Source organism: Athene noctua, chromosome Z (genome assembly GCF_965140245.1).
Source record: "Athene noctua chromosome Z, bAthNoc1.hap1.1, whole genome shotgun sequence".
In the NCBI taxonomy this organism is placed as follows: domain Eukaryota; kingdom Metazoa; phylum Chordata; class Aves; order Strigiformes; family Strigidae; genus Athene; species Athene noctua.
The window spans coordinates 11,904,995-11,917,245 of record NC_134077.1 but is presented as its reverse complement, the minus strand read 5'-3'; the positions used below and the strand labels follow the sequence as shown (position 1 = coordinate 11,917,245).

The following is a 12,251-nucleotide window of genomic DNA, read 5'->3' as shown; positions in this document are numbered from 1 at the left end:
ATAAAGACAAGGAACCTTGAACACCGCTGCCTCCCTGAGTCATACCACCATCTGACGATGGGATGTAGTCCCCCCAGCCTGAACTGACAGGTCTGATAGCTAGGGGCAACCTGTCTCCTTCTGAAGGTCTGGTGTCGGCTGTGGTGGAGGCGGGACAAAGCCTGCAGTGCAGTGTCCCAGCACAGGTAACCCGCAGACTCTTCCCAGGTACGGGCTGAAATCACAAGGCTGTGTAGCAGGGAACTCAATCAGCACCTTTTTTATTAATATGCATCATAAATAAAGAAATAAATAAAGGTGAGACACCTCATTCTAACAGGGAAATACAAATTAAATATGGTGCAATGTCTGCTAAGCAATGTACAAGCAGGAGGTAACCTTGCAAGACCAGGGCCCCTCGCCATGGGGAAGCCAGCCCAGGCACGATGCTGTGAGCAGCATCAACCCAGCCAAGGCACCAAATACTGGCATGGCCTTTCTTTTAACATTGTTCCCACCCTGATGAGCAGCCAATGATCCCCATCCCATCAGGCAGCAAGAACATGTCAAGAAAGGGTTGACTGGCATGGCCTCTGCTAAGGACCCCAGGACCCCCAGCAGCCCCTTCTGCTTGTGCACAACACTTGGCCTCCCCTACCCCACGGCACTGCTCAGCAAGACCAAAAACCCTATGCCAAGGGGAGCACCACCCCTCCCTCCCCAGCTCCCTGGCTCCCTCTGGGAGCACCCCCCCGATCTACCTGCCAGGAGCACTGCCCCAATTCCAAAGAGCATCCCTAGCCCAGTCAGGGACCCTGCCCTCACCCCCTCCCCTTCAACCCTCCTCCACTGAGCATCCCAGGGTTTCCCAGGCACTTGCTCCTTGCTCAGTGTGGAGGGCACGGGGCCACACCCAAAAGCACCCATCTCTGCACAGGGTGTCACTACCCATCCCAGACCTACTTAACACTGAACATCCACACGCCTTCCTCATGACCCCACGCACCCCTTTGCTCTCCACGCACGCATGTACCCCATCCCCCTCCCCTGGCCATGGCCAGGCACAGCCCCAGCCCTGCAGCCTGGCGGTGCCAGGCCATTTGGCCCACTACAACCCACCAAGCATCACTGTAACATGTTAGTACAGGGCTGCTTCAGCGTGGGGGGAACCTACCTTGCATCCCTCACCAAGACACAACACAACCCATAAGCCCACCCTTGCAGAGACCTTGCCAACGCACAGTGCTCCCACCCCTGCGGCTGATGACGCCAGGGATGCTGGAGGCTGCAGACTGCACTGCCACCCCCGGGGAGGGGACAGCCAGCATCCTGCACCCTCCAACATGAAACTGAGCCGGGCAGCAGGACAGCGCTGCCCTGGCAGGGACTGCATGGGTTCCTGCTGTGTACGAGTCCACGGCCTGCGGGTGCTGGAGGTGGCGTGGGGAGGGGGGCTCAGGCGGTCCCCGGTGTGGGTGCATGCACGGCGATGCCTGGAGAGACGAGGTGCAGCTCGCAGAAGACCCCAGGGGCCGAGTCGGCCTTTGGCAGCTGCACAAGGAGGAGCAAGAAGGAACCACCTATGGTTACTGTATTCTGTAATGGCAAGAAAGGTAAGAAACTAGCAAGAAGCTGTGTGTGTTCCTCTGGCAGGGTGGGCTTCCCCGGCGGAGCCTCAGCAGCCCACGGTACTGTGCTTCGCCTCCCAGCCACGTCAATAGTCCTCATCCTCCGGGTGGGTGACGTACATGATGGGCACCAGTCCCTTCTCGGAGCCAAGGCTGCACTGCAGCCAGTCACCATCCACCTTGGAGATGACTTGCAGGATATCCCCCTTGTTGAAGCTCAGTTGTCCCGCCTCGGTGGCAATGTGATGGCAAAGAGCTTTGACCTCACTGCAGGCAGAGGGAGGGGAGGAAGGGTTAGCTCACCACAGGACACTCGCCCTGCTGAAGCCCAGGGACCACTGCGGGCACAGAAAAATGAGGAAACCCCCCCCTGCCTCCCTACCCAGCCAGGCTGTCAGCTGCTGTAAGGAACTGAAGGTATTAATGCCTCAAACATTCATCAACACGAAAAACCTGAACGACAAACTGTGGCCTTTGTGGTTAGTCTAAGGAATTAGTTATCCTCCTAGGGAAGCACAGAGTATATCAAAGGGTGCATGGCTCCGCTCCCTTGCAGTTTTATAGTGAAACTCCTTAGATAGGCCTCTAACTGGGGAGATGTAGCCTGAGTAAAACTGTATGTTTGGGTTAAGGCCTATAGTTTAACTTATGACTATAGCCTTGAAGAAGAGCTAAACTAGTATGCTAATCAGCTGATAAGATTAATTTAAAGGTGACAGAAAACTCTACTGTGTGTGCAACCACCACCCAAGATTACCTGACCTGAGACAGCGCTGGATCCAGGGGTGGTCATCTGGATTTGACTCTCTTTCTCTCCTTTCTTCTTCTTTTCTTTCTTACGGATTTATAAGAGCCCACACTGCATTATCCTTTTCTAAGTTCAAACCCTTTCTACCACAAGTAAAACATTTTAACCGATTGTTTGGTGTTGTTTCACCTTAAGTTAACCTGAGGGGATCACAGAACCTTTATGACTCTCTGTGTCATAACAGCTTCCCCTCGCTGGCAGATTGCAGAGTTGGGGTGGATGGATGCATGAGCTGCATCACTGACCTGAACTAACCCCTGGTCCATGAGTATAAAGGGGTCCAGGCAAACTGCAACAGGCAGAGCCATGCCAACCCCAACCCCTGTTGTTGTCCCAGCACTTGCAGGATGGCCACACGGTGCCACTCACCAGGGAGGGTGCGAAGACAGTCCCCGGGCTGGCCGTGCTGTGGCCTCTTCAGGTGGCTCTGGCCGAGGGGGCTCTGTCTCAGGAGCTGCTTCTCGCCACATACTTGCCCCGACTGTCTGGGCCACCAGCTGGAACACAGACTTGTCCAAGCTCAGCCAGCCAGAGGGCAACCTGCAAGAAGGAGACAGAAGCAGGTAGTGGCAGGGAAGCGTACCTGGGGGCAAGAGGCAGCTGCTCGCATGAGGAGGTCATGCCTTAGAGGTCTATCTCCATGCACAAGTGCACTGTGGTCCCCAGGCTGTCTCCTGGCAGGGAGGGCTCAGCATCCTCCAGACACAACATGGACTAGACTGGGAAGGACATTTCCTGTGGCCATAGAAGGGTGCAGATGGAGAGGCAATGTGGGGACGTCTCAGCTACATGGGTCAACTTTATGCTTCCTCCTCACCCATTGTGTGCAACACTCTCTATGTTCTATTCTCACTTACTATGCACTTTTGGGAGGGGAAAGGTGATGACGGGGGTGGTCCAAGAGGGACCCCTTCCCCAGAGAGGAGGCTTAAGAGCCAAGGCAGTGGTACAGCTCAGGCAGGAGAGGAAAGCCAGTGAGGTGGATTGAACGAGGGTAGGAGCTGAAGAGGGAACAGTGATGTGGTAGGAAGTGAGAAGGTCAGCAAGCTGGCAGGGCTGGGCAGGGCTGACAGACAACTCTGTTCACATACTGCCTCTGGTGTATCACTGTGGCATAGCTCAGTGGTCAGCTACTGAATTGACTTCCACCTGCACTGCTGCAACCCCAGGTTAAACCAGCCCTCTCCAGCCCCAAATCATCCCTGTCCCCTACCTGTTAGGCTGCCTGGGCTCTTTTTGCACCTTTCTGGACCCAAACAAGTGTCCCCACTTGATGGGCTGGCTGCTGTCTGATGCACTGGTGCTGCTCTCCTCTTGGGGAGCTGCTGCTGCTGCTCCCACTCTTTGCTGAATCCCCGTCTCCTTCTCCTTGCTGCGCTTCAGCTCTGTAACCACCGAGTCTGGGGGGCTGCCCATCCAGAAGGGCCAGCTCCGTTCCTTCACCTCTTCGCTGACCACTACCTGCTGCGGCTTTTCCAAGGGCTCTTCTACAGATTCAGGACTTGGCTTGCTGGCAGCCTTGGGCCTCTCCTCCAAGGTGCCTTCAGCAATGGGGCAAGCCTCTGCACCCTCCACCACTCCTTCGCGGGGAGGTGGTGCCTTGTGGGTCTCCACTGGCTTGGGATCAGCATTCAAAGCCTTCTTCTTCTCATAGCGGATGAACTTTGAGCCTTCAGTCGAGCCCTCGATGTAAATCTGAGAGCTCTGCATGAGCTGGTACCACCAGCCTGCCTGTTTATCCTTCTTCCCCTCCCACGTGCTCTCTCGCACCTTCCTCCATTCTTCCTCCCTGTCACCATCTCCGCAGGAGGCCCCCACTCCCTTGACCCTCTCACTTGCAGCTTGCTGGGGGCTGTGGACTGGTGAGATGTCACCATCTCCGGCACCCACTTTGCATGCTTCAGGGGCGGTGCTGCAGCCATCCGGATCCTCACTGCTGCCCCGTGTCCGCATCAGCTGCAGGGTGGAGTGTGCGGAAAGCAGCAGGTCCTGCTTCACACGCAGCAGCTCCTTTTGCTGCTGCTGCTCTTTGCCCATCTGCATCAGGTGGTGCTCGAAAAGGAGGTCTAGGTTGAAGGGCAGCAGGGAAAGAGGCTGGAGCAGGAGCAGGAGCTCCTCAAAAAGAGGCTGGCACACACTGTGAGACAGGCACAAGAAGCCTACGGGCTGGTAGTGTGCCAGGATGATATCTGTAGGGCAAGAGACATTAATTAGAGGAGAGGCCCTTGTTACCTTTGCCAAGACACCAAGAAGCTGCTGAAGCTTGGGAAAAAGACTTGGACACTACTTTTTTTGTCAGAGCTGTGGCTGCAGTGTGAGTCTCAGCACTGGGTCAGGGAGCACCAGATGTCCTGTAAACTCTGGGGAAACTGGCCTGGGTCCTGTTTCCAGTCAACGCCTGCAGCCAGGACCTGCCAATCAGACTACCCACCAGGACCTTTGTCCTAAAATACCATGGGAGTAGGGTGCGAATAAAAGGCAGCAAAAGGCTGGCATATGTTGAAATCGTCTTCACCACCTCCTGGAGATGAACAAGCAGCTGCACATCTGGTCAGTACCAGTCCTCTGCAAAGAGATGTGTCAGGGACAGCTGAATAGTCTTTCCAGGGACCTGGTTGGTCTGAACTGTGGATCCTAACAGAAAAGGGACTAGCATTTCTACCTGCAGCATTCATCTTACACTTCATTTGGCTACATCTGCAGTGATCCCCCCCACCCTGGCTCTGTTTTCAGGTCTCACTCACAGGGAGAGAGTATGGAACAGGATTTGTGCCCATTTGGCCTCAGTGAGATAACGAACTTGTACCACAGAAAGGACTTGCACTTTATCTCCAACCGCTATGCCTAGCCTTCATCATGCTGACAGCCCCAGCTTTTGCTCACACGTACAGCTCTTAATGATGGCTTGAAACAGATGGTCTTCTGCTCCAGAAAACCAGAAAGCTTTCTCTTGCCACACTGCTCAGCACAGAGGCAAGTCTGCTCTACTGTCTGCTCCAGAAAGAAGTGCTAACTGCACACACAGACCTGGGAAATGTCTGCTGTCAGCCCCCAAACCTTCCAGCAGATACTGGGCTGGACTTCTTGCAGCACACGGGGCCCTGGACTGAGCACAGGCTGAGCCAGTAGCACTCTCAGGGGAAGGGTGTCACTTAACACACTTAGTCATGCTGCTTCTAGGCATCAGGCAGCTTGGTCATACTGCTGAGTTATCTGCACAAGCTAAAAACATTTCTGGTTGAAAAAACAGATACATCCAGTAAAATCTGCTTTTTGTTTGCAGTTTCAGTTTTGTTTCCATTTTCCATGCCTGAAGGGTTTCAGCTAAGTGTGCACATCTTCAGTTGTACAAAGCACTCAGGCACTGGGCAGGGAACACAGAAATTTGGGGAGGGTTAGATCTGCTCTCCTGCAGGTAGACTGAGGGATATGCATTGGAGGTGACAGCCTTGGGTACTAGCTACAGCTGGGAAGGACATGGCTGGCCAGGCTCAGGTGGAGGAAGCTGCACAAAGCCTGGACTTCCACCTGGGACTTCCCTGGTACACTGGGACTGTGTATAGTCTGGTCCTTCAGCTCAGAGATGAGCTGCATAGGCTGAGAGACCAACAAGAGAAATGTATATCCCTCTCTTGCTTAACGTTGTGCAGAATTTCAGCCCCCACTGCAGCCCACTGCCCTCATGCTCTTACCTTCATGGTTGTAGAGGTGGTTGAACCAGAACTCCAAGGACCGGATACTGCAGGGAGGGAAAACAAGCAGGGAAAGAAAGAAAGAGTGAAAATCAGTTCACCCCCTTTGTCCTCATTGTTCTACAAAAAGTGTGGCTGGAAAAGGGCATTTACACAGCATGACCTTGAAGACCTAGTGAAAGCACAGTGGCTCACTCCCATCAGTGTGCACTGACCACAGCCACCCAGCCTGTCACAGAGACATCCAGTTTGCTTTACATAAGGCACTGTGCAATGTAACCCCTAACAACCATGTTTCCAGCAGTTTCCTCACCATTTAGCTCTTATGTCCTTGGAAGAGCTTAGTTTTGCTGAGGAGGGCTCACATGGAAGAGGCAAATCATCTACAAACATTAAGACCCTTGGTACAGGCTTGGCAAAATACACTGGTATTATCCTGTGCCACCAGGGGAGAGCTGGGCCACCCTGGGTGGGGAGAGCAGGGCAGAGCTTGTTCCTGCTTGTGGGAGTCCTCCAACATTTGGAGATCTTGGGGACTCTGTTCCTACTGCTAGAACTCTTGCTGGAGAGAAACAGTGAAATACCAACCTAGCAGCAATTATCCCTTCACCAGCAAAAAGATACCACTGCCGCCTTCTGTTTAACACTGAGTGTGGTGTGCGCACTGCTTACCCAACCTGAAGGGCCAGCCTTGAGCCTGGACCAGGGCAGTTTCTCCTTCAGAGCCTCACACCCTGGGATTCACTGCAGCTCAAGGAAGCAGTGATTTTAGTAGTGATTTCCAGGAATAATTTATTCATGTATTATGTCTAACCTTGTATGAATCATGACAGACAGATTCTTCCCACCTTATGTTTTGGGGCTAAAACAAGCTGACAATGTTTTTTAGTGGGCTACAGCCACACCTTCTCAGTCCTGGCCTGGTAGGGTATGTTTTGATCCTTCTGGAGTTCCCTGAGGCTCACAGCTTCTTCCTTCCCTCACCTACAGATAGGGAGCAGCTTCCCAGGTTTCTTAAGTTTTTTCATTGGCAACCATGTCTTCCTGCAGTCAAGGACCAGCACCTGCTGCCAGCCCTGGACAGTGACATGCAGCCAGCTCAGAGAGCCTGCTTACTTGAGGAGGCCAAAGATGAATGCGTTGAACCTCATGGTGTGGTTGGTGAGCTCCACGTACTGGCTGATCTTGCTATAGAGGCTGTGCAGCAACTTGGTAGAGGGGCCTACAGAGAGAAGCAAAATGTTGAGGCCAGCAAAACCAAAATGGCACCACGGGAAGGATCATCAAGGCAAAGACAGATGACTGGGTGGTCATGACTGTATGTGCATTGCCCCTCCACCAAACACCAACATGAGTTCATTCCATCCCAACAGTTAAGACTCCACATGGGAGATGGGTTGTGGTCTGTCCCAGACTGCCACTCCAAAACTTTGGGAGAGTTTCCATGCTGCAAGGACCTTCCACACTTCAGGGACAATCAGAGTCCTTGGCTCAAAATCAGCAAGTAAACAGAATATTGTGGTGGGTGCTATAATTTGGGGTTTCTGCAATCACAGAGATAACCCCCAGAGCTGGAGATCTGCCACAAACAGTCTAGAAGACTTCCCAGCCCTGGATGTAAGCTCTTTACGATGCAGAAATCAGTGTGGCCCTGACATCTGTAACCTCAGAAAGGAGTTATCCTGGATGGCAGCCACTGCCATAATCCAGGGTGCAGACTGGTACTAGCAGATGGTGCAGGTGTTGTGGGCGTGGTTGAGCCAAGTGAGTTGTGAGTGCAAATTTTCTTACAGACCAGGCTTGAGCACAACTCTGCCTTATACAGTAGCTGTGCAGGACTAAAGAGGAAGGTCTACAAACACCCTGGAAACTTAGAGGGGGGGAAGGAAGGGGCATTCTTTTTTTTTTTTTTTTTTTTTTGCATTGCTAGGCCCCGTTATAAGAGAATTTGGAAATTTTAGGGAAAATGACAATAAATATTTGGGCAGAATATTTAGAGAGAAGTGGCTCTCCTGTCTTACAAGAGAAGGTCAAGGTGCACCATGTTCTGTGTGGGAGACAGGTATTACTCTGCATTCCCATCCTTAGAGTCAACCCTTCCCAGCACCTCCCAGCCACAACAGGGGAGGTCCGCAGAGCGATGGGCACTGCTGCACACCCTCCATACCTAGCTGGGTGGATGCCTCCACCACACTCCAGGGGATGTTCCGCCTCTGGCCAATGATCATGTCCAGGACATAAGCTTTGAGGCCGTCACTCAGAATATCCCGGACAGCAGGGCACAGGTACTTCAGGATGAGGTGCCCCACATTGGGGCTCACAGAGCTGTTCCCAAGTTTGGCCTAAGGGATGATAGGCAACAGGGAGAGTGTTAGTAACAGTTCTACAAGGCACAGACGCATGCAAACAGTCTAGCCCCACTTGCCTACTACAAACACCCAGCAAGCAACTTCCAGGTTATGCTGTTGCTCAGCAGCAAATGAACAGGAAGGCTCTTCCCCTTCACGCCTGCTGCCTCATACACCAGTTCTGGATTGCTCCCTGCAAGGTCTGCCCCAGGCTGGGACAAGGCAACAGCTTGGGAAAAGAATATCCCACCTTGGGAAGAATATATACCAATTCAAAGTGATGCCTGGTTCTGCCTACAAGTATAGCTAGGCTTTCCTGCTGGAGGAAGAAAAGAGTAGGGGATTTTTTTTCCACTGCTGAATTTCTTGTTGCTGTTTTTGAAGCAGGAAACATCAAGTCACATAGGAACTATCAGCACCGAGGGGGTTAAGGAACACTTAACTCAGTGACATGCCAAGCTATAATTCCTAGGGATTACTATAAATAAACAGGGTGAGGGCAAAATGGATAGACAGTGCTTAGGTTGAGGTGAAGAAGCACATAAGAGCCCAGCACCAGCAGAGCAGAGACATATTCTGCTGTGTACAGTCTTTGAACTGCTGAGGGGTCTATCCAAAGGGGTCAACCCCAGGCCTTGCACATCATGTTGGTGGTCCCAGGCAATTGCATTCAGGGCACAGATTTTACCAGCTGAGCCGGAATTATACTGGCCAGTTGGCACAGGTCCACAAAAGCCCTGAACTGAGACTGAACTTCTGGGTTAGGAATAATCCCGTCAGATCCACTGAGTGTGGGAGCATCAGAGACAGGTACTGCCTTTTGACAGGTGAATGCTCAGCCCTTGGCACACTGATGCAAACAAACTCCCAGGTCAAAATTAAAGTTGTCTGATAAGTAAAATAATGGAGAAACGTTGCAATTATTCCACAAGCCAAAACTGCAAGAATAGGAAATTCACAGTGAAGCCTTAAAAAGCTGTGGGAACCCCAACAGCTCTGGTTGCACTGCACAGCAATCTCTGCATCAGCAACAATTGCAATTAGGGGCAAATTAAGCTGAGCTCTGAGATACGACTGAATGGGCCTGGAATCTGTCCCAGTCAGGTATCTCCTTAGGGATGGCACTCCAGGGCAGTCATCATGTCCAAATAGTGTCACATTGCTGACCCAGAGTCCCCTTGTTACCCTGAACAAGAGGCCTTGTTCAGAGTTGCTAAACTGTATGTGCTTGCTACCTGAACAAGAGGCTTTGTTCAAGAATTGCTTAAACCATAGGTGCTTGTCATGGGAAAGAATGTACTGTCTACCAGGAATTGTAGGCCGCAAAACCGTTTCTCATCACACACTGCAGGCCCCACAAATGCTTCTCATTGCATCCAAGGCCACACAGTACGTATTGTTATCCATACACGTGTTTCTCATCAAACGTAAGGACAAATTGGGCACACCAGGTAGGTCAGCCTGTTCTTCAAACCATCAACAGTAACTAGTAAGGAATTTCTAAACTGAAGCTACCATCCTTGAAGAAGAGAAGCATCCTGGGACATGAAAGCCTGTTAAAATTGTCTTATGTACATAAGTTTAAGACCTCTGCCTGGATACAGACTCTTACCCTTCGAGTTTGTGCAGAAAGTTACCAAATCCACCATATGTTACTAACAAATAAGGGATAGGAGTGATAAGCAATTAACCAATAATCATTATACAAAATACATAATCACATAGTTTGAAGTGTATAAATACTTTGTAGTTCTTTCGTGAGGGGTGCTTGATTTGTGGATGCTTCCCACCTAGCATCCTGCAGAGAAGAAAGCAATTATCTCCTCTCTAAACTAATTTCTGGTTTTGAGAGTCTTTACTTCAGATAACGGATGGGCAATGACTGATGCCCTTTTATATCATTATGGAGCCCTGTGATGTGTCAAGGGACTGGGGTCACTGCACTATATCCTGGCACCAGTGCCAGAACAGAATCACAGGACATGTGGAGGAGGGAGACACAGGTCTCACTGTATGAGAAGAGCGAGCTGATGTACTGCATCAGACCATAAGTCCTGTGGACTGGTACTCTTATAAAAAGCCGTAAGTAAGTACATAAGAAAGAGTCAAACCAGAGCAAGCATGTATAATACTTGTCCTTAATGCTCTCACAGCCTACAACTACTTCCAACTGAAAGACAGTTGAGTTGAACTGAGCTGGACATTATCCCTGTGTGTTTAGTAGACCTCAATCTTTTTCTGATCTTCCCGTAAATCCATATACTCTTTCAGCACCCTCAGCATCAAGCAGCAAGAATTGTCATAGATTAACTATCCGCTGCATATGGCATACCATTCCCTTTGTTTGGTCTGGTCTTGGTACTACTACCTTCATTGAATACCCTGTAGTTTTGACTGGAAAGAGAATGGAGAGGCAATCTTTCTCCATCCTCTCCATGTCACTCATGATGTTGAGACATACCTTCACCCCTGGATCCCGGCTGGTTCCAAAGTGAGCCACAATCAGGTCAACAGCAGTGTTGATTGCCTTCACCAGACCTAAAGGGAAAGAATGAGTCAGAGAGCTGCCTGAAGGGCTTCTAGGACAGACCCTGAACAAACACTTCATGAAGAAATGAGGCAGGGGCATTTCAAGCCCATGTCAGTGCACATGCCATCTCTGCCAAAAACATATAGAGCCCTCCTGACTCCCCACCAAAGTGTCCCTGCTGATTCTAATACACACCTATCAGCCCAACTGTAGGACAACCTTTAGAACTGGCTGAAGCATAAAGATACCCTATCAATATTGCCAAGGGAGATGGACTATCACCTCCACATACCATCCCTTGAGAGAGCAGAGATGGGGTCTGAGGCAATGAGTCTTTTGCTGCTTTGATCTGACAGGGTGGCAGAGCAGAAGACATGCATATGGCAAGCTATGTAATGACTTTCTTTAACAAGCCATTGGTGGGTAAGCTGATACCTGCATCAGTCTGATGCAAGAACAGAAGTGGAATGCAGGGGAAAGCTGCCATCTGCTAATCACCAATACATAGCTTGCAAAGGCATGGGAACCTTTCTGCACATTTCTGCAAGCCTGCTGACAGCACCAAGCTGTGTGGTGTGGTTGACACTCTGGAGGGAGCGGATGTGCTATCCAGAGGGACCTGGACAGGCTGGAGAGGTGGGCCCATGCGAACCTCATGAAGTTCAACAAGGCCAAGTGCAAGGTGCTGCACATGGGTCAGGGCAATCCCAAGCACAAACACAGGCTGGGGGATGAGTGGATTGAGAGCAGCCCTCTAGAGAAGGACTTCGGCATACTGGTGGATGGAAAACTCACTATGAGCCATTAATGCGTGCTCACAGCCCAGAAAGCCAACCATGTCCTGGGCTGCATCAAGAGAAACATGGCCATCAAGGCGAGGGAGGGGATTCTCCCCTCTCATGAGATGCCATCTGCAGTGCTGTGTCCAGCTCTGGGGTCCCCAGCATAAGAAACACATGGACCTGTTCATGGTCCAGAGGAGACCACGAAGACGACCAGGGGGCTGGAGCACCTCCCCTGTGAGGACAGGCTGAGAGTTGGGGTTGTTCAGCCTGGAGAAGAGAAGGCTCTGGGGAGACCTTATAGCGGCTTCCAGTACTTAAAGGGGCTACAGGAAAGATGGGGAGGGACTCTTTATCAGGGGCATAGTGATAGAATAAGGGACAATGGTTTTAAACTGAAAGAGGATAGATTTATATTAGATATTAGGAAGAAATCCTTCCCTGTGAGGGTGGTGAGGCCCTGGCACAGGTTTCCCAGAGAAGC

At 51.2% G+C, this 12,251-nt stretch overlaps 1 protein-coding gene across 5 annotated transcripts in view; it reads right to left on the bottom strand.

Moving 5' to 3' along the window:
* Positions 1-244: 244 nt before the first annotated feature.
* RUSC2 (RUN and SH3 domain containing 2) overlaps positions 245-12,251 on the bottom strand; it is a 64,725-nt gene continuing 52,718 nt past the window's right edge. For all 5 annotated transcript variants that reach the window (XM_074931870.1, XM_074931875.1, XM_074931874.1 and 2 more), the window contains 7 exons: positions 10,917-10,993; positions 8,275-8,449; positions 7,224-7,329; positions 6,108-6,154; positions 3,629-4,604; positions 2,785-2,955; positions 245-1,874 (listed from right to left, as the gene is read on the bottom strand). In XM_074931870.1, the coding sequence (XP_074787971.1) occupies positions 1,694-1,874; positions 2,785-2,955; positions 3,629-4,604; positions 6,108-6,154; positions 7,224-7,329; positions 8,275-8,449; positions 10,917-10,993 (1,733 nt within the window). In that variant the 3' untranslated portion in view covers positions 245-1,693. The remainder of the gene's footprint in view (positions 1,875-2,784; positions 2,956-3,628; positions 4,605-6,107; positions 6,155-7,223; positions 7,330-8,274; positions 8,450-10,916; positions 10,994-12,251) is intronic.